Source organism: Pollicipes pollicipes, unplaced genomic scaffold (assembly GCF_011947565.3).
Source record: "Pollicipes pollicipes isolate AB1234 unplaced genomic scaffold, Ppol_2.1 Scaffold_4881;HRSCAF=5763_pilon_pilon_pilon, whole genome shotgun sequence".
Classification (NCBI taxonomy): Eukaryota; Metazoa; Arthropoda; class Thecostraca; order Pollicipedomorpha; family Pollicipedidae; genus Pollicipes; species Pollicipes pollicipes.
Genome location: NW_023596576.1, coordinates 25564769 through 25586073, shown reverse-complemented (window position 1 = coordinate 25586073; position 21305 = coordinate 25564769). Strand labels below are relative to the sequence as shown.

The window sequence follows — 21305 nt, the reverse complement described above, 5'->3', positions numbered from 1 at the left end:
CATCACCGGGTTCTACTCGAGATGCCACCTTACGTGCACATCACAACAGTCATGCCTATCACAACGCCCCGTCATGATAGCTTCATCCTCACTTCGTTCGGTAGTTCACGTATAGTCACCAGGCGAAAACACGTATAAAATTGCCGTTTTATTTACTCAAACGACTAGGAGCAACTTTCCAATACGACAGAGCGAGTCACTAGTGTAACCACTCTACTCAGGAACGAGGCGGAAAAGCCCATTTCAGTACAAGACGCTCTCCAACAAAACATACCAAGACGCTGTGCGCGATGATGACGTCATTCCGGCCCACAGGCGTCCCTCGGACCCCGGCGGACACACTAGCGGCGGTCGGCGGACGCTCCTGTCAGTCACCCCCGCTCCGACCCTAACCCAGCGACACTCGCCCGCCCGCCTACAGCCGCGCGCGGGCCTCCCGTGATACACGGGCGACACCGAGACGCACGGTCGCGCACGCTGCGACCAATGGCAGCCGTCGGAGCCCCTCACCGACATCCGGGGTCACCGCCGATGATGAGAGCGGCTCTCCGGCACGTGACGTCCCCAGTGGGCCACGCGACATCACGCAGCTCGAGCGGCCGCCGGCTCCCATGGCACGTGACGTCCCCAGTGGGCCACGCGACATCACGCAGCTCGAGCGGCCGCCGGCTCCCATGGCAGGTAACGTCCCCAGCGGGCCACGCGACATCACGCAGCTCGAGCGGCCGCCGGCTCCCATGGCAGGTGACGTCCCCAGTGGGCCACGCGACATCACGCAGCTCGGGCGGCCACCAGCTCCCATGGCAGGTGACGCGGCGGGGCGGGCGTGCCCCCACGGCGTGTCTCACCACACTCGGCGAGGGACGGGGAGGGGAGGGGGCCACCGCCGCGGTGCACGGCACGGCCGGTCCGCCGCCGGACGTGTCCGTTCATGAGCGGAGCGAGCCGGTGGCGGCCGCGTGCGCCTGGCACCGGTGGCGGACCGGTGTGAGGTTCGGTGGAGCAGTTCTGACTGCCAGTGGGCTGAATGTCAGCGGAGCACCGGGCAAAGATGACACGGCGCTGATAACGCGATGGGGCGACGGCAAAGACAGGCGGAAACCGGCACTGGACGGCACGGATTGATCCTAATATTCTGAGTTGTACTTTGGGCAGTAGTTGGTCTATGGAGCCGGTTGAGGTGAGGAATCATTTGTGTGCACGGGCTACAGCATGCTACGAACGAGGCCACCCTCTCGCTCCGAGGGCGACGTCTGAAAGATATTCATATCACAACTGAAACACTCAAAACCCCTCCAGCCGCCTCCCACGGCACGCCAGCGTGCCACCGGCTGTCGGCGAGCCGGGAGCATTCGCCAGAGGCCCCACAGACCAGCCAAACCACAGACACAGACCACACAGACCAGCCGTCTCCTCGGTGGACCCTGCGCTCCAGGCGGTCGCGGCATCACGCAGACGGACAGCGGCCGAATAACAAGGGCTTCAAAGCGCAGGAACATAATACATACAAGGGCCGCGGCAATTGGCAATCGGCAGCCTGCGTCTCGCCAAAAGGAAACGACCTGACTCCGGCTACGGTCGAGTTAGACCGTATAGCTAAATGAAAGAGAGAGCAGATTTGACCGATACGCTGTGTGACCAAGGCTGCAGCCGGCGCGACCAATACACCCATGTCCGAGCCGTGAGTATTCTATCATTCAAACAGCTCGCCGAGAGAGCCTCCGCGGACGCTAACATCGGTCAAACGTACGTAATCCGACGAACGCGGCGCGCCGCCGCTGGCCATGACCGGTCTGGCCGCGGGCGCCGTCCCTGACCACGGCCGGCGCCGGGCGGACCGCAGCGCCGCCGCCGGCCGCGGACACCGTCCCTGACCTCGGCCGGCGCCGGGCGGGCCCCAGCGCCGCTGCCGGCCGACCGTCCAGCCCCGGGCGCCGTCCCTGACCACGGCCGGCGCAGGGGGGACCGCAGCGCCGCCGCCGGCCGCGGACGCCGTCCCTGACCTCGGCCGGCGCCGGGCGGGCCCCAGCGCCGCTGCCGGCCGACCGTCCAGCCCCGGGCGCCGTCCCTGACCACGGCAGGCGCCGGGCGGACCGCAGCGCCGCCGCCACTAGTTGAGCGACTTCCTGATGTACATGATGGCGGCGACACAGACCAGGCCGCAGGTGGCCATCTTGAGCGCCATGTACACGTACTCGGCCGATGTGCGAAGCACCACGCCCTGCAGAGTGGCGACGTGCGTCAACGCACCGGCCAATCAGGGCACCCTGGGTCTCGTGCGTGTTATGTCAGCTATACGTGCCGATGTTGTACACTTCACAAGACTCCACCGGGCTTGAATGCCGACTAAGTTGCACACTGTACCTGGTTTACTGACGTGAGTCTGACGACACCCCGCCGTTGCCAATATTTGCGCTTAACTCCACTCAGCATTCCCTATTGACGCATTGGATCTGTCGATTTCCCGAAGCCCCATACGAAGCCTGTTTTAACATAATTGGATGTAACAAAAGCGCTTTCTAATTGTCTTGTTCCCAGAACGGATGCCATATCCTCCAAAATCAGACGATCAACGGTCAAAGGCCCATTTGTGCGCCGTTGCCATGGTTCTCTGGCCTCTCATAGGGCCCATTAGGACGATAAAAATTCATTAAGATGCTGTTTCATAAAGATGGAATGCTCACAAAAGGAAAGACACATTTAGAGCCGAGAGGACACCACAGGTTTCCACGTAAGAACCGGCAAGATATTTTGTGTCGAGGCCTACTCTAACTGACCGCTGGCCGACACATACCAACACATCCCACCTGATGCAGCCCGACTCACCCATCCGCCAGCCTGCTGCACCAGGGCGCAGACGCGCTCCACGATGTAGCGCAGGCTCCACTCGATAAGGCGCCGCAGGTGGGTCCAGGCGTGCCGTCGAATGGTGGCCACCACGCAGTCGGACAGGAAGAAAAACAGCACCAGGATGCGCTCCTGGGTCACACCCGCCTCGCCCTGCCGCCGCACCGGGGTCACGTCAGCGACGCCGGCCGGACCAGCATCGAGTCCTTGGGGTGGGGGGGGGGGGGGAGGACCAAGAACCACACCACTTACTGAAAAGACAGGCCTGAAAAGGACACAGCCTTCGCAGTCTTGGGAGCCATGGGGCCCGTCACACCGCCCTGCCAGGCCCCTACCCCCCCCCCCCCCCCCCCACGATCTGCCCGTGGTGTCGGCCGTCCACCCTTTCCTCGCCCGAGCCCATCCTACCCAGCACGGTCTCCACCGACCGCGAACGCACCGAGAAGAGCTCTTCGAGCAGCTGGCGGAACCGGTCCCATGAGATGCCGGTCAGGTCGGTCTGCAAGGCCTTGCAGCGCAGCTCCTGACGCTGGTGGGAGGTCGCGAAGGCGTCGGCCAGCGCACGCAGCTCTGTGCCTGTCTGCGCCCATACTGGGTTGCTGAGGCCAGGCAGCGCCATGATCCTGCCAGTAACGGCCAACGTGACGTCACGAGGCGCGTCGACTGGGTCCCCTGATAGCGGATGACGTGGGGCGCCTCGACCTCTGCAATTGACCTTGCTCGGATAAGAGACGAGCCGAACTCTTAGGATGATTACAGCCCGCCCAGCATGTCAAAACGAATCGGAATCGCGCGTTGCGACTCAGCAGAGAAACGGGACCGCTTTCGACCGACGGCCCCAGCTGCCATGGCCGGCCCACGCACCCTCGCCAGCACTACAGAACTATCAGGCACGACTTCCAGCCTGGTACCGGGCGCGGCTCGGACCTGCCGCGCTCGGACCGGTCAGAGCGTGGCGCGGCTTGACCCACCAGCCGGTCAGAGCGTGGCGCGGCCGGACCCACCGACCGGTCAGAGCGTGGCGCGGCTGGACCCACCGACCGGTCAGAGCGTGGCGCGGCTGGACCCACCGACCGGTCAGAGCGTGGCGCGGCTGGACCCACCGACCGGTCAGAGCGTGGCGCGGCTGGACCCACCGACCGGTCAGAGCGTGGTGCGGCCGGACCCACCGACCGGTCAGAGCGTGGCGCGGCCGGACCCACCGACCGGTCAGAGCGTGGCGCGGCTGGACCCACCGACCGGTCAGAGCGTGGCGCGGCTGGACCCACCGACCGGTCAGAGCATGGCGCGGCTGGACCCACCGACCGGTCAGAGCGTGGCGCGGCCGGACCCACCGACCGGTCAGAGCGTGGCGCGGCTGGACCGCGATGGCCGGTAAGAGCGTGGCGCGGCCGGACCCACCGACCGGTCAGAGCGTGGCGCGGCTGGACCGCGATGGCCGGTAAGAGCGTGGCGCGACCGGACCACGATGGCCCGGTGACGGGCTCGTTGCGTGGCCCGGCCGGCGGGTCGCGTCCCGCTTCGCATCCGTGCCCACCTGTTGAAGTAGTCGTCGTTCTGCGCCTGCAGCGCCAGCTCGTCAACCTGGATGTCCTCCTCGATCCTGTCGCGGACGAACTCCAGGAAGAGGTCGCGGCCCTCGTCGTTGGTCTGGTCCGGCGTCGGCGTCGCCTGGCCCAGGGTGAACGGAGACCTGCGATGACATGAAAACGCCGCTTATCAGTGTCGTGTTGACAGGCCAGAGCCCTTGTGTCCATGATACTCGTAAAGCCGACTTAATTATAGCCCGACCGATAAAACTTGAGTGTCCCCATTAGTCTCTGCTACCTATGTGAGCATCACAAACCAAAGGTAGCACAACGAATGGTCACTCGCCGGCCCGAAGTGAAAAGGCCCACTGTGCGAGGGAAAACACCGAGTGGCACCACGCTTTGGAGTCACAGTCCCGTCGTCGCATGCGCAGCTGGTAGCATCCGCATGAACCAGTCCGAATGACATACGCTTGCCTCTCTGATGACAATAAAGAGCTTCATGAACCATCAAAGATGTAACGCCGATAATGCGGATAGCGTCGGCCAGTCAGCTGACAGCGCGCAAAAGGGCTCTCTTCGTCAGAGGAAACATCCAAACGTAACATCCGGGTGCACACAGAAGTGCGCTTGCGACCAGGCTGCATCGCTGTTCCCTGAACACAGTACGTCTAACACATAATAAGCCAGTTGTTCAGCAGAGCTCTAAGGCGGCGGCGGACATGAAGAGGAGCGGGCCTTCATCGCGCCGGACACACGTGCATAGTGACGCGCAGCGTCAGGTCCGAGCAGGAGGCACCGGAGGTCAAGACCCAAATACCATAACAGATGCCATCCCGGGAGGATGTTTCGGTTCTGTCAGTTGACGGCGACGGGGCAGGGAGGACTACTCGGTGAAGTGATTAAGGCAATGTAGGTAACGGCAACAAGCAGCCGGACCGACCAAGCGGCCAGTATAAGTAACTGTGTACTCCGCTGCGTACCACGAACGGCCATAGGCCTTTAAGGCCCGTTTACACCTTACGCGATGACTACAGAACAGCTGCGGATTCTGCGGTCGCCGGCTGCTGCGGACTAGAGGCGCCACACTTAGCTCGCGGGGCCGCGGCCGAGGTAACACAAGCCCAAAATGGCACCTCTCTAGCTGACAACATCTGCCCACTACAGATCCGGCAGGGGACTCTGCAGTCATTTAGTAGCACGAGCCGCTAGAGCCTCGACGCCGTGCGTAGCAGACCTGCCGAAAGACCGGCGGTCTTTCGGCTCCGCGCCAAACAACTGTTTGGCGCGGAGCCGAAACAACAACAACTGGACACAGGTGAGTGATGGGAGGCGGATGATCACACTGGGAGGGTTGTTCTGCCTTTCTATCAGACATTGCTTGTGATTATTTCTTTGTGTGCATCAGACCCTTTCGTTTCTCTTTTCGAGCCTCTAGCACTGGGCGAATGAGCCTCGTATTTTACAATGAGCTACCACGGACGCGTCTACAATGCACTCTTCCGGTTCCTGGCCGCCCGGCCATGACCCCGTGTAACCGGCCCAGACGGCCAGCCGCTGCCACCTCTGGCCACCGCCCTGGGCCAGCCTCCCACAAATCATCCAGTAGTGTGCAGCAGACGGATATCTATTCATGCTACCAGACTACGGGTCTCCGGCAGCCTGCGCACGCACCATTCGTCCTCTGCTAATCCGTCGCCCTTCGATCCCAAACCCTGACATCTGGCCTGACCAACCATTTGCCAAGCTCGAGGCGAGCGAAGACGATCTGCCAGTCTTGAGCGAGGGAAGCGCACCAGGCAGCGTACCCCGAGCCGGGGGCGCGATACCATGACCAAACATCGGCGCCCCCGCCACCCAAGCGAACGCTGCCGCGAGCAGCCGGTGGCCGCACCTGAGCAGGCGGGTGGCGGCGCTGGCTCCGCCTTCCTGGTCCGAGAGGCGGCGCTGCTCCAGGTCGGGCGGCGGCAGCCGATCCCAGATACTGTCGCGCCGCTCCAGGCTGGCCAGCCGGCCGCCGCCGGACGGGTCCGACTCGACGCCCACCGCCCGCTGGGCCACCAACGCAGAGCCGCTCCTGGCGACACGGCGGCATCCCGGTCAGCGCCGCACACGCCCTGGCGTACCTCTTTGTGAGACGCAAAAAACAGCGACCAATTTTCAGTTCCGACAATATTGGCAAAACACATACAATCGATTGCAAATCAGTGTATCACAATCAAAATTGCATCGCGCAACATGTAGGACAAGGGACTGCGGAGGTGTACGCCTTGCTTATTTGTCACCAATTTTAATCTTAACGCTGTAGGGGTGCGTTGTGCGTAAGGAATAAGTTAAATGAGGTGTGACTCTTTATGCCCCTGACTTCCATTTTTCCGTTTAAACGTCGCCTGGAACCACAGGTAAGCAGAACGAGCATGCCACCGCACACACTGCCACCAGCAGGTCCCAGCACCTGCCCAGGAGCTCCGGTGGCCCCACATACCCGACGGCGGCCGGCGGCGGGATGACCACCGTCAGCTCTGAGGCCGAGCCGCGGCGACGCGCCAGCGACTCGGCCGACGCCCGGCGCGTGTCGCGCCGGCGCGCGCCGGTCTCCGGCAGCCGGAACGGGTTCGTCTCCGGAAACTCCGGGTAGGGACTGGCGGGTGGCGCGGCCGCCTTGTCACCACCCTCGGCCACGTCCAGCACAGCCAGATCCGTCTCCAGCTCCACAATGGAGACGCGGTCGGGCTCGTCTCCGGCGGTCAGCTCGGCCGGCTCGGCGGCCTTGCCGACCTCGGCCGCCGGCTCCTCCTGGCCGCAGGCGCTCTGTACGGCCGAGTCCTGGAAGCCCTTGGCGGCGGCGCCGGTCTGCGGCATGGCGGGGTGCGGCGCCGGCACGGCACAGAGCACGGGCGGCAGACGGGCGTCGGCGGCGCGCAGCTGCCGACTGTCAGCGCCCGTCGGCGGACACTGGCCTGCAGGCGGGCACCGGCCGGCCCTCGCGACCGCCGCGTGACGTCACAGGTGACTCACCGGCGGCGCAAGACGTCTGCCGGCGGGCGGAAGCGGTGCAGCACCTGCAGCAACGGAGGCCCGCCCGGTCACCGGCACGCCGAACATGAGTCATGCGAGCCAGCTTACGAGCTGCACACACGGGCAGTGGAACACCACATTATCGTGATTACGGTCAGGCACCGGGATGCGGCGCAGCAGTTCGACTTGAAGCTCACCTTAATCCGCGGAGTAAATATCTAGTCACACCATCGAATCCCTGGGAAGCAATTTTCAACTTCGTCGACTCCCCCGGTCCCAGGCGGGGAGGACGGGGACTTTCCTCCCAAGGTCGATGTGTCTGTGTCCGGGTCAGAGTACAACGGGCTGCACATGAGATTACATGGGCTCAAGGCATCATGGGACACGCTAAAAACCACTCTTAAACAGATGTCTTTACAAATGGGCGATACAGATATTTCCCTGACAGTCCTGACAGAAGAACAGAGTCTTCTGAACGTTTGGGCAGTGTTTATGCATGGTCAGATCATGTGGTATGTGGTATACAAGGTGCGCGATAATACGCTACGGAAATTAATTTCTGGTAAAAACCTTAGTTACGTGAATACGAAGTTATGGCATGGCCCACAGCTCCGTAGGCGATTTCGAACTCTGCTAGCTATTTGTTGTTTATACTGCAATATCTCTGCGTAGGACTGGTCCTACATCGTCCCTATGAGAAGCCAGAACAGCTGTCATGGTAAAACTGGCACCGTAATACACTTCCGCAGGCAGTAGCGTGGTTGCGGGCAGGTTTCCAGATTACCGAACCGCGCCGGTCCTATCAGCAGATCACAATACGGAACGGATCTTCCCCTTACAGCGACCTGTCAATATCGTGACCTCTGTCTTGACCTCGCCACTGTCTGGAGATAGGTTTGTAGGCCCTCCATTTTCGCGAAAGCATCTCCTAAGCTGCTCGGTGGGCCATGAGCTAGTGACGATGCTCCGGCCACCTGATCTTTGAATATTTTACACCTGCCCTGGCAGGTTTACCTTCGCAAGGTGTCAGGGCAGAAAGCTCTGACATTGTTCGTACGTCACGCACAAATGGGATTTTGGCAAGTGTTTGCTTTGCCATGCTGTTAGACGATGATAATGATATGCACTTTTCATCAGATCCACAAGGAGGCTTTTCGCCTTGATAGCTACGGTAAATAAAACACATGGGAATCAGGTGTTGGGACGAATCCAGTCTCTTGGCGTCCAAGCCGAATCCAAAGCCAAGACAATGACATGAAGTTGAAGTCGGAAGGAGAAGCCGTTGGTTTCGAAGTCTGGAACCGCGAGGCAAATGCCAAAGTCAGTGGCTTCGTATATTTGTAACATGCGATCCCGGGTCAGAAGGCCGTGGCTACGACTTTTGCACGGGTGAGCCCCGAGCCCAAGCCAGTGGCTTTCATATACGGCAACGACAAGCCAAAGCCAAACCCACTGGTTAAAATTCACGGGGTTGAAGCCAGTCTCGTGAGTGACCTTATTTCGCAGAACCAAAGCCATGATGAAGTCCACTGAACACCATGGTAACTGTCATATCACAGCGTTTTCGGGAATAACTGCAACAATATGTAGATTTGCGGACCGAGGATTTATTTCGGAATATCATATGCGTCTAGCTCGTTGATGAATAGAACAGAGTATCATCTAGATAGTCCGTCGCGCTAGAATACCATTTTCGCTCACTGCATGTAAGTATGTAAAAAACATTTCAAACTGTTAGTTCTTTGGCCGTCAAGTGTTAGTTGATCCTGAGAATGATTGGCTGGCTTTAACTTTCAACCATGCTTATGTCAGCCTTGAAAACTTGGGTGGTGTGTTTGGGGTGAGGCAACAGACTATTGTAAAGAAACTGTAAATGCAGGGAAAAAACAAAATTATAAAGTGGAAGGCAGAAGTTCAAGTTTGCATGGAGCCACAGTGGGAGTCATAACTCAATACTTGTTCAAAGCCAAAGACCAAGCTGAAGCCAGCTATTAAAAATTCAAAGCCCAGCCAATGCCAACCATATCACATGGTATGAACCTGAAACTGAAGCTAAAACTGGGGCCATGCTTCATCTTTTTCATCCTGTCACTCTTGTCTGCTGTTCCATGGCAACACCCTGGCCATGCACTCAGCCAACTGCAAACTCTTGGCAAAAATGATGTTCTCACTCTCATTTGAGATGCATTTACTCAACTTCCATGAAAGTTCCCCATGCTTTTTGCCCCATCTGACATGTGAATCATGCCATAAAACCACACCAGCTTGCGGTTTTGATATATTTTCCAGTCTTGTGGGAAGAGGGGCAGCCATCCATTCCAAGCTTATAACTGATAAAATGGGTTACGTGAACAAATGGGGTGGTATCCCACTGTGCTTACCAATACTACCATACCCCATTTAATCATTTTAAAACATATAACATTAACCTGTGGTCACCTCAAGGTGAAGCAAAACTTTTGAGTTTACCACGCTTGGGTTCAACATTGGCATACAAAAGGGCATGCCAGCATCTTCTTAAGAAGACATTTATAACTCAACAAAACAAGCATGACCTTGACATTGAAGAGTCAACACGGCCTAACACAATGAAAGCCTGAAGGTAACCAGCTTATTAATGTCTTCTACCAACAACTGAACTCTGAGGGCTCAATGTTATTTTGCCTCCAAAAAATGCTTCCAAAATCTAAATGGCTGGTGTGTGCTATAAAACAAATTGCCATAGCATGGGACTAGCCAGCATAACATGTGTGGAACTTCTAACACAGCCTATGATAATGTTAAGTGCACAGGACATAAAAAAACACATGAGGATTATGGCTTGCCAGGGTTTATCAAAGTCTGTGGCTGGCCCAAGTGACCTAAGTCTTGTGCAAACTTAGACCAGGCCTAGACTTCTATCTCACATAGAACACTTACTCATATGTTGTCATAGGTGTATGTCTATTTTGCTCTGAGAGCAGCCATTTCCAATTCCTTGTCTGCAAACAATTAGAACTGCCTGGTCTGGAATATCACTGATTATGACATTCCAGACAACATTTATATAACAAATATGATACAACCAGATATTTCAGACCAATGGGTTCAGCCAACTAACTGCATTCTGTAGGCATTGTGTCATCATCCAACTATCATTTGTTTCTTAATTAGTTCCTTAGTAGAATAATTAATGAGTGAGTGATTTAATATATTTCCTTCACTCACTAGGTTTATCAGTGGGCAATCAAGGTAGTTATCATCGTGTTATAACCTTTGTAAACAATCTAACTCAATTTAGGGCTGAACAATGAGCAAGGTGTCCTTCCTTCATCACATACAGCTGGAAACAAGTGACAAGTGGGCTAAAAGCATTGCTCATCCACTATTAGCAACACAAGCATGTATGGACAGGCATCCCCAGGATATTTTCACCTCCCACTTCATCCAGTTGTTTTGCCACCCATGATAGCACGAGACCATCTCATTCTCACCAGAACTGGAGGACTTACCCACAAAACCTGGTTACCTAACGTTTCCTACGCAAAGCTTGCAAAAGTAGAAATGGGAGTATGACCAGAAAAGGGTGCTACGTCTCACACGCCGCTCCTCCCCATAAGTCCACTGTACCTTCTATCACCTTATGGCACAGGTTGCCTTCTCATTCACTGAGCTGGGAAATCTTGCTGCATGAGGTTACCTACATGGATAACAATACGTGCACAGTCCCGAAAGGTCACGGTCCCGATCGGTACACCTACAGCAGACAAGCCAACACGAACAAACGCGAACATGTAACATGAAGGAGGTCCTGAATAACTACCAAAAATCACATATCTTGCCAAATTCACCAAAAACAAGCACGATCTCAAACAAAACGCAGTATCCAGGGATGAAAGGAATAAATGCATTACCTTTACGAAGGCATGCAATGGTAAGAATGCAAAAAATTAATGGTATTCGGCATTTACGCCAGCAAGGCTGTTCATCGCTCGAACTAGTAGCTAAGCGTTACAATCCTACGAAAAACAGGGTACAATCGTTAAAAGCAGCGCCCTAGCCCTCTTAACAGCGAAACTGCAGCCTGCTCGTTGACGACGAAATGAACACGATTTACGAAACACCCAGCTTTTCAATTTTTATGTACATGCGTACGCAGTTTCTCGATGAGCCGTACCAGCAGCCTTCAGCGTTCACTGGTTCATCGATACGGATTTTCAATCGTCATTCTCCGCGCGGTGCACGGCGCAATTTTTGATGCCAGGGAAAGAAAATGTCGAAACTTTCGCCTGGATCCACCCTAAATGCAATTAAGGGTCGATCATGCTAATTTACGTTGCCTGGACAGGTTGGCGACGCTCTATTGCGCAGGAGTCCCCTTGAATCCATTTCAACGTAAATCTGAGTGGAGCTCATATGGCCTACGGCTCCTTGCAACCGCATGCAGTGCAGGGCGATAAGGCAGTCGAGCCATTTTAGTAAGTAAGGGAAAATAAACAAATTGTGTACATTTCAAGGGATCCAGAAAAGGAAAATGGTATAACTGTTCATGCAAAACATCCCCACAGTAACATGCAGCTCCTAAGGCCTCGCATGCAACTGGCTCTCTTTCGAACTCGGTCTCGACGAAAACTTTCACCACCTCACGATGCGAGGCGTGTTGGCGTATTCTTGTTGTAGTGTAACAATAGATAATGTGTAGTGAAAATTAAAAAATAACTCCAAATATGGCAAGAATTTTTGTGTAATTCCTTTTCAATACATATTTATTTTCATAGTTCAGTATTAATCCACGCCGAGCGCTACCAGTAGCTATGAATCAATTCTGACAATAACTAGAGGTCGCGCAATCTTGCGTTGGCGGCATTTCTGCGATTGGGGTCGGGAAGCGTCTAGTTTTAATTTTTGTGGTAATTCCGGACCCATGGCGTCTAAAGAAGATGATGAGCAGGAGAAGACCATTGCCGAAGATATTGTGGTGACAAAATACCAGACAGCAGCCGAGGTTGCGAATAGTAAGTGCCGTAGATCTAGAAAGCATCGTGGGCGCCAGTTTTGTCGTAACACGCTGCCTGGCATGAATGACATGAATTGTACCAATTTTCTGTATTGGACGTGTTGCATATTATAAAGAAATCATAACCATGATGCAAAATCATTCATTTTATCTGAAGTTTGCTGTGTAAGTCATTTTTGTGCTTGGCAGTTGCAGGACATATGGTAGATGCCCACCTGCCATCGTGCCTGAGCCCAGTGGGCACCAGGTGGGGGGGTTTTCAGATGTTTGACTTGCGTGTGGGTGAAGATTTTTGTGTTTCTTAGGATGTTATGGTCCACTCAAGGTTGATGCAGCCCCTCACAGGACAGTTCACCCATTCCATTATTAAAGGCCTTGGGGGAAGTGGGAGAAATCTTGGGATTTCTCTGCCTTCCAAATTTAGGGCTTGCCCTCCCTCTCCCAATGCTTTTTGACTTATCGCAGTATTACTGTGGTGTCTGATTGTCAAAGGTCTGATACAATCAGAGAATTCCTGTACTTGTAACTGGGTAGCTCAGTGTCATATTAAGACATGGTTATATTGGCCTATGGGAAAATAGCATGGGTGTGCATACATGAAAACATTCAAAGGACTGCATTGGTAGTAATAAGGTATGAATGACAGGTCAACCGTAGGTGCTATTTGTGATGTATGTGCAAAGCTAACTGAATAAAGTGATACAACCCCTAACTGATGTTTATCAATATTCATGAATTAAGCTGCTGATCACCAGGTCCATTGGTCTGTACTGGCTGAATAATACTGGTGCTACTAATATATTAGCTTGCAGTAGCAATTTCTAGCTCCCTGTTCTTCTTGGATATGGTAAGTCCTTGCCCTGAATTATTAAGTCCTTTTTATAGCTTTTTGCCTGCTCCCCTCAAAGGATTTCTTTTGTCCCTTGTGGTTTTTGCTCAGCCCCCTTGCTGGTTTTCCTCTGCCTCCTTTGGGCTTTTCATCTTCTGCCCTCCCCCTCCTATGAGCTTGGCCTCCCACAGTGTTATGGAACTTATATGTCAGAGGCTCCTGCTGTTTGTAGGACATGTGAATGGAGAGATGCTAGAAAAGTGACATCAAGAACATATAACACAGATTTGTTTTTCAACCATCAGCATTTGTGCAGGGAGATTGCCTGTCACTAGAATATACAGGCTCAATTTAACTTAATTTATTTTCTTCCAAAACTTTGTAATTCTGTGAGAAATGTATACAGGTTAAGATGCTTAAAAAAGAACATGTCAGAGGAACATTTGTATTTGGATGTACTGCATGCATAGAGGTCATTATCCAATCTCTGGTCCTACTGCTGGTTCTTCTTTAGGGGTATATGCTCATCAATAATTAGTGGATGATGGATGTACACATGCATGTTTTCCATTGAGGATTAACTACCCCCTCCCCATCCCAGCAATATATTAATGACATCCACCTAAAGTTTAGCTGAAACAGTGAGCTTCAGAAAAATAGGCAATGAAGACTGCACACATAATCAGTAACTTCTGAGGCTTAACTCAGGTTATATGAGGCATCATGTCTGCTGGAGGGGAAGGGGCAGATGTCTGTCTTGATCACCCAGTCCATTAGATTAGCCAAAATAACCATGAGGTTTGTTAGATAGATCAGGTTGCTTGGATACTTCTCAGGTCTAGTGAACTGGCATGGCTAAATGGATGTCAGTGGCTGTTATAAAATTGCTATGCATAAGGAGGCATTGAGGTACTGAAATTCATTGCTGTAGCAGTTTTTTGTACATGCATATTTATGTGTATGTGGGAGATAGATCTGTCTCCTCCCAAAGGAGCATAAACATCATATCTGCCAATGACAAAGCTATTTAGGTATACTGGTAAATTCAGCAAATTTGGTCAGGCTATTGTACATGACTGAAAAGCACCACCATATGACCAAACTGGCTGCACTGTGATGGTATTTGTAGACAAAAATGCATGGTTGGTTTGGGCACAACTTCTCATTTTTGGAAGCAATTTTCAAAACAACAGTGATATTTTATGATCTCCTTTTCAGTGACATGATCTTTCTCTTCCTAGTGTTCATGTTTTTGTGTGGTGGAACTGTGAATATGGCATCCAGTTTTTGTGATGATTATTTCCTTTTTATTTACAGAGGCACTCAAGGCAGTTATGGCCAAGTGTGTGGCTGGTGCATCAGTAAGAGACCTCTGCAAGACTGGAGATAGGGTTCTAGAGGAGGAACTTGCAAAAGTCTACAGAAAAGACAAGAATTTGAAGAAAGGTAGGGATGAGCTGCCTGTTGTGACATGTCTTGTATATAGTTGATTGATGACATCAATTTAGGACATGCATGTATCTCTAGTGGCTAGATACTGAGCAAACTTTCATAACAACCTGCATGCATGGCATCAGGTGTCATGCTCCCTTTAATTGTGCCATAGTTGTTTCCACCATGTATAGCAGTTGTGTTACTTGGAAGTGGGAGCTTTCGGGAAAATGACAGGACCCTGGGCACCACAGGTGGTGGGCTGGTGATGCCAACTACAGTGCATCCCCCATTCCTCACTCATCGCATGAGCACTGTCCTGGGGTGCCAGCTGTGGACAGTGCTTGCTCTCCTCTGGGCTGGGCTGCAGTGGGACCCCTAGTACTCACCAGTACACTGCTTGTAGAGATGCCAGCCAAGCTTCTCATTGGGTGACAGGTAGTACTGTAGTCTGTGACAGGCCTGGAATGCTGTGCAGTTGTGTGGGCAGCAGCTGGGCCTGAGCTGTGTTGCTTGCTTCTGGTTCTTATGTTGTGAGCCTGGCTATAAGTTGGGCATTAAGGGGCATTCATGGGCTTTGCCAGCAGAAATCTATAGCTCTGGCAATGTATGCACCAGTTTCGCGCTCGCAGTCATACATTATAAGGATGGTAACCTCTGTCTTAGTGTCACTGCATTCCAGCTCCTTCAGTTGCCACCGACCACTCCTACCTTCCTGCGGTGACCGTCCCCGCTCCCGCCGACCAGTCCGGCTTCCCGGCACGGCGCCGGGCGATGACGCGTGCCCCGGCCGACAGGGATCGCGTTCCCGACGTGCGTGGCGGTGAACCACTGCATCGGGCACTTCTCGCCACTCGACTCAGACCCGGACGTGACGCTGGCCGACGGCGACCTGGTGAAAATGTGAGCCTCGCTCGCCGGCCGGTTGTCGCCGCCGCCGGTGGCGTGGCCTCGTCCGCCTTCCTCTGCCACTCGTGCGCCAGTCAGACGCCCGAGTGTGTCGTCTGATGTGTCGATGTGTCCGGCTCCCCAGTAACCGCTGTGCGCCAGTCAGACGCCCAAGTGTGTCGTCTGATGTGTCGATGTGTCCGGCTCCCCAGTAACCGCTGTGCGCCAGTCAGACGCCCGAGCGTGTCGTCTGATGTGTCGATGTTTCTGACTCCCCAGTAACCGCTGTGCGCCAGTCAGACGCCCGAGCGTGTCGTGTGATGTGTCGATGTTTCTGACTCCCCAGTAACCGCTGTGCGCCAGTCAGACGCCCAAGTGTGTCGTCTGATGTGTCGATGTGTCTGGCTCCCCAGTAACTGTCATGCGCCAGCATCTGTCCCTTCATGCAGACGGCTATACAGCTATCTGCCACCCTGGTGGCCTCCGCGTGTCAGGATCTTTCAGCATTCTAGCCACCATGTGACTGTATTTCTGCCGCCCCAATGGTGGCTGTATGCCGGCACATTCTTCGCCATTGGTGGCTGAGTGACCGCGTGACCCCGTCGCCCAGTGACCTGGGCAGCCACGTGGACGGCTTCCCGGCGGTGGTGGCGCACAGCCTGGTGGTGGGCGCCGACAAGGAAAACCCCGTGACCGGCCGAAAGGCGGACGTGCTGCTGGCCGCCCACTACGCCTTCGAGGCGGCGCTGCGGCTGGTCAAGCCGGCGCAGGAGGTGTGTGGGTGTGGGTGTGGGTGTGGGTGCGTGCGTGCGTGCGTGCGCGCGCGTGAGCCGCCCCTGCCCCGCCCCGTCGGCAGTGGCCGCACTCCGCTGCGGACAGCGGGTGGCGGGTCTGTGCCGCATCCGGCTCGTTGCGGACGGACTTCCCGTGGGTCAGGAGCGTTACTGGATGCTTTTGACAGGGTGGTTTGTAGGTTTGGTGGTCGGCTTCTTTTTGCGTGTGGGCCTTATCGTTAGTGGCTATGTCAGTGGCTCAGTGGATTTGAAGAAGCATCCAGATAGTTCATATGTCGACTGAGCGATTTTGCGACAGATGTCTGGCATCGCCACATTCGACGGGGTCGGATTTATTCGCGCAGTTTTTGTAGTCCCCGCTCTCTTTTTTGTTTCCCGAGTCCTGCATCTTTCCGAACACCCTGTGTTTGTGCTGAGGTTCCTTATTGGTAGTGTATATATTGTTCCAGATTAAAAAAGTTTTTTTTTTGTTTCTTTCCATTTCATGAGTTTATCTTGGCGTCACTAAAATTCCTGCAAGTCCCGCACACGGGGGATAACGAAACTTGCATCACCTTTAATCCGGCTCGCCTTATCACCTGGTGTGGGCTGAGTTCGTGTGAGCTTGCGCTGCCTGACCGTCTGCCCAAGCTTCCCAGTGACCATGGCCGGGCCGGCAGAACTACACGGTGACTGACATGGTGACCAAGATCGCGGCCGAGTACAAAACCAAGCCGATCGAGGGCATGCTCTCGCACCAGTTGAAGCAGAACGTCATCAACGGCGACAAGACCATCATCCAGAACCCGACCGAGGGCCAGCGCAAGGAGCACGACAAGTGCGACTTCGAGAAGCATGAGGTGTACGGCCTGGACGTGCTCATCTCGACCGGTGACGGCACGGTACGTCGGCTGGGGGGACGGGGTAGAGCCCGGGGACATCGCGCGGCAGGAGCGCTCCGGCACGGAGTCGGCGGGGCTGGTGTGACGGGGCGGTGTGGGGTGTCCGGCCTGCTCTTGTACGTCCCAGACTGCATGCGAACAGTGAGCATGGGATCCACATGGACATCAAAAAACGAGAAAGTGGTTGAGAGAGGTCGTTATGCATAGAATATTTGTAAGGGAGATCCTAGTTTTGCCGTTCTTGTGTTCTGGTTACATGGTCCTCCGGCGTGTTCGGCGGTCTGTCCGGCCTGTTACAGTCCGTCTCGGCCCGTTGTCCTGCATGGTCCATTGGCGGGCTGTGTCGGACGGTCAACCAGGGGGGCCCGCTGCTGTCGAACCCACACAGTCCATACCGAGCTTGACGGGGTGTTGGTGTTGCTGACGTCATACCTTTTGCCGCTAGGCGAGGGAGCTGGACGCGCGCACCACGGTCTACAAGAAGACGGACGAGGTGTACAGTCTCAAGATGAAGACGTCCCGAGAGTTTTTGTCGCAGGTCAACAAGAAGTGTGGCACCATGCCATTCAATCTTAGGTGCGGCCACCTTCTGCCAGTGGTGGTTGTTCTGGGCATTTCGATTTCTGAAACAGGGATGATCGTGAAATGTGTGATTGTCGTGTGCCGTGTTTATGTATTGTTTACTCCAGCATTTAATGATATTTTTGATGAGGATACTAGGCATACTGGTGCGCCGTTCTCGGCATCAAGCCCGAAAGCGCCTCGTGCATGTGGTGTGCGTGTGCGTGTGCGTGTGCCCCCCTTGGCCCAGCGGGTGTTGCTGGACCGCCTGTGAATAGGATCATCGCGGCGGGGCTGAGCCCCGCCCTCCCGTGCTCCGCCGTTGCCGTATTGTCTGTATATCCACCGTGCATGGCCAATGCCTGTATTGCATGCCTGTGTACCGCCTTAAGACTCGGAGACCGCTGATGGATCCCCCCCCCCCCCCCCCCGCTCATGGCGACTGCGACTTTGCTGAGCAGCCGCCATCGCCGCAGTGAATGCCGCCGTAATGCGTGACACCGTGATGCCACTCGCACTGCGGGAGGTTACGACCCGGGCACCGGCATCCACATTCCCACGCGTGACGTGGCCGCCGCGGCACGCCTCTGCGTGGCCGCGCTCTCGGCGTTCCTCGTCGCGACTGATTCGGTATCGCGCCGGACGTTGCGGTGCGCCGCGGCTGACGTTATTGTGACATCACCGGCTCTCTCCGCAGAGGGATGGACGACGAGAAGAAGGCCAAGCTGGGCGTGGTGGAGTGCGTCAACCACAGGCTAATAGAGCCGTTCCAGGTCCTGTACGAGAAACCAGGTGAGCACCGGCGGGCTCGCACCGGTCGCGGCCGCGCGCCGACGCTGCTGCAGCCGCCGGCGTGCCGGGACGTACAGCTGAGTACAGGATGGCGTGATTCCACGCAAGATCAACGCCGAAGGGACGCATTGGCCTGGAGCAGTACCGGTGCGATCTGAGTTACGTTGTGCCGACCTGTGCTCCGTTTCCATGACTGGCTATCGCTGACGAGGGAGCGCGCTCGCCACCTGGCTCCATTCCATTGGCCTGGGGCAGTGCCTGCGCGATCTGGGTTACGTTGTGCAGACCTGTGCTCCGTTTCCGTGACTGACTATCGCTGTCCCCGCTGTATCGCTGTCCCCCCCCCCCCCCCCAAAACGCCGCCGTCATCGGCATCGTCACGTGGTAGACGATGCGCGTTGCGTGACGCGCCGCGCGCGGCCCTGCCTCAGACCAGCTGGTGGCCCAGTTCAAGTCGACCATTCTGCTGATGCCAAACGCCACCAGGAAGATCACGGGCGTGCCGTTCGATCCGACCACCTGCCGGGCAGAGCACTCCATAGAGGACGCCGACGTCAAGGTGCGGAGCGGCCGGCGGCGCCGTGCGCGCCGGGCGGGCAGGCTGAAGCGGGCGGCCGACCAGCGCTGCCAGCGCTGCCAGAGGCGCTGCGGTGCTGGCGGCTGGCCGACTGGGGGCAGGCTTCAAATATCTGTTGCGATATCCGTGGGTTTTTTAGGTGGCTCGGCAGTTGACCGCAAAAGTTAGTGAGCGACTGACTCACTGTGCTGAGGTGACTCACAATGACGAGGGGTAACCAATCAGCTTATTCCGGTGACAGAACAGCCGCTACCGGGTCTGACACGGTCCTGCCGTGGTAGGTGTCGACACGTTCAGCCGATGCTGGGCAGACATTTACGAGTGCTTTACGAATGCGGTCCGTCGATTTGTGTTGCTTTTGAGTGACTTCTGAGGGATTCTAAGGGATCTGAGGGATTATCGTGACGCTGACAATGGCCGCTCATCCTGCCGCGAATAATCTAATTTGCTGCTGCCCTCTGTGTGTGACGCGTGTGCTTCCCTCCAGTCGCTGCTAGCAACGCCCATGGACAAAAAGAGCGCCAACAAGAAGAAGAAGAAGCCGACCGTGCCCGAGGCGGTACCGGTGGCCAAGGAGTAGCGGCTGGGCGTGGTGCCGACACTCTGTCTCTGTCCGCCCTCCTGTCAGCGGCCCGCCGTGTCGCCGGCCTCCCGGCCACAGTACAACAGTGTCCGGCAGCGTCCCTCCTCGAGGCAGCGGGCCCGGCGCGACGCGCTGCCAGAGAACATCCATACTGCTTCTGTGCTAATAAGGTGTTTGGTTGGTTTGGCTCTTTTACATCACGCAGGAGGAACAATAAAGGGATTTTGTGAAGTGGCGCGTTTGCCTGGCGTGGGCCCGCGGGCGGTTCGGCCGGCGCTGGATGATGCATCACGGTAAGTGGAGTCAGAAATTGCTGGCCGAGGCCGAGGGATTCGCGACGTCACGTGTGGTGCCACGCATGCCTGGTGGTGCCGATGCGGGGCGCTGAGCAAAGGAGGATGTGAGGCTGCTGGACGGTGGAGGCGGTGTCGGCTACACCGTGAGCACTTGCGCCGACAGAGGCCGGCTGGTTATGCGGCACGAGAGTGCAAGCCTCTGCCCGTTTTAGTTCGCCAGGCGGGAGGTATGTGGTGGGTAAGCGCTGTGGACCGCCCGAGTCGGCGCGCCGTGATGCCTGGGTCGGAGCGCCGGCCTGGCCTGGCGGTGTGGTCTGACGGTCGGCCTGCCTCGTTGGGTGCCGGGAGCGATGGTACGGCTCATCAGGCGTGTCGCTGTTGGGTGCCGGGAGCGATGGTGCGGCTCAGGCGTGTCGCTGTTTGGTACCGGGAGCGATGGTGCAGCTCATGCGTGTCCCTGTTGGGTGCCGGAGCGATGGTGCAGCTTATGCGTGTCGCTGTTGGGTACCAGGAGCGACGGTGCAGCTCATCAGACGTGTCGCTGTTGGGTGCCGGGGGCGATGGTGCAGCTCATCATGCGTGTCACTGCTGCTGTTGACGGCTCAGTGCCGGGCGGAGACTGGGATTGTCAGCGGTGATGAGTGAACTCCGATTGACGAGGTCGGATGCGGCCCGTTACGTAGCCGCTCCCAGTTTTACGACGGTGAAGCAGTGTGACGAGGCGTCTCCTGAGGCTAAGGTAAAATGAGTATAGATATGTTCAGTTTTTTTTCCGCACTCGCAGCACCGGCGTACTCGGGGGTACGCTTCTGTGTGCGCAAGAACGGAAGTTTCAGCCCGTTGCGCGCCAGCGGCTTTGCTGCTCATCCTCGCGTACACTTGAAATAAACGTCAGTCATTCACGAAGGCAATGGGTTGATGCATGTAATGACTTTATTTATGCATCCAATCATTGTAACCTCTAGATCTATTTGCACGGAGGCCGTTCCGCCGCCACGTCACGTGCGACATGCTCAGGATATTATTTACTAGCATCTTTTGCCAATCTTCCACGCATGTTGGGTTCGGTTCTGGTATCAGCTTGGCCCAGTGTTGGTGTGATTTGTCCGAGCTCCGTAAGTTTCCAGTGCATTGCAGCGACTCAGATCTCAACAGAGCTGAAGTCTCGCACAATGAGTTGGGGAGGGGCGACTGAATAGCGAAAAATGGCGGAACCTTCGCCCCCAATATCACGCCAGCGTGTTTTCCCTCCATGTGGCTCACGCTTTAAAATTACAGGGGGT

The 21305-nt window shown here is 55.7% G+C and overlaps 2 protein-coding genes across 2 annotated transcripts; one reads left to right on the top strand and one right to left on the bottom strand.

The window, feature by feature from the left end:
• Nucleotides 1-2045: 2045 nt before the first annotated feature.
• On the bottom strand, nucleotides 2046-7481 carry LOC119100168 (uncharacterized). The gene is made up of 8 exons (XM_037223277.1): nucleotides 7467-7481; nucleotides 7155-7229; nucleotides 6958-7085; nucleotides 6271-6453; nucleotides 4385-4540; nucleotides 3287-3470; nucleotides 2827-3000; nucleotides 2046-2221 (listed from the first exon to the last, which is right to left on the bottom strand). The coding sequence occupies exons 1-8, from the start codon at nucleotides 7479-7481 to the stop codon at nucleotides 2111-2113; spliced, it is 1026 nt and encodes a 341-aa protein (XP_037079172.1). The 3' UTR covers nucleotides 2046-2110.
• Nucleotides 7482-12200: 4719 nt separating this feature from the next.
• Nucleotides 12201-19957, top strand: LOC119099898 (proliferation-associated protein 2G4). The gene is made up of 9 exons (XM_037222992.1): nucleotides 12201-12388; nucleotides 14537-14665; nucleotides 15448-15553; nucleotides 16149-16311; nucleotides 16992-17213; nucleotides 17659-17789; nucleotides 18472-18566; nucleotides 18998-19125; nucleotides 19631-19957. Exons 1-9 carry the CDS (start codon nucleotides 12298-12300, stop codon nucleotides 19721-19723), a joined length of 1158 nt encoding a protein of 385 aa, XP_037078887.1. The 5' UTR covers nucleotides 12201-12297; the 3' UTR covers nucleotides 19724-19957.
• The last annotated feature ends 1348 nt before the right edge of the window (nucleotides 19958-21305 follow it).

What these genes read in the sequence shown, in the direction of transcription:
- LOC119100168 (XM_037223277.1), bottom strand. An exon ending in CCGGAGACCGGCGCGCGCCG is followed by an intron (nt 6,454 to 6,957) that starts GCGCGACACGCG and finishes CCGTGTCGCCAG; the next exon opens with GAGCGGCTCTGCGTTGGTGG. An exon ending in GCCGCCACCCGCCTGCTCAG is followed by an intron (nt 4,541 to 6,270) that starts GTGCGGCCACCG and finishes ATGTCATCGCAG; the next exon opens with GTCTCCGTTCACCCTGGGCC.
- LOC119099898 (XM_037222992.1), top strand. Translation starts at nt 12,298, where the DNA reads ATGGCGTCTAAAGAAGATGATGAGCAGGAGAAGACCATTGCCGAAGAT. An exon ending in AGACAAGAATTTGAAGAAAG is followed by an intron (nt 14,666 to 15,447) that starts GTAGGGATGAGC and finishes CCCGGCCGACAG; the next exon opens with GGATCGCGTTCCCGACGTGC. An exon ending in ACCATGCCATTCAATCTTAG is followed by an intron (nt 17,790 to 18,471) that starts GTGCGGCCACCT and finishes CTCTCTCCGCAG; the next exon opens with AGGGATGGACGACGAGAAGA.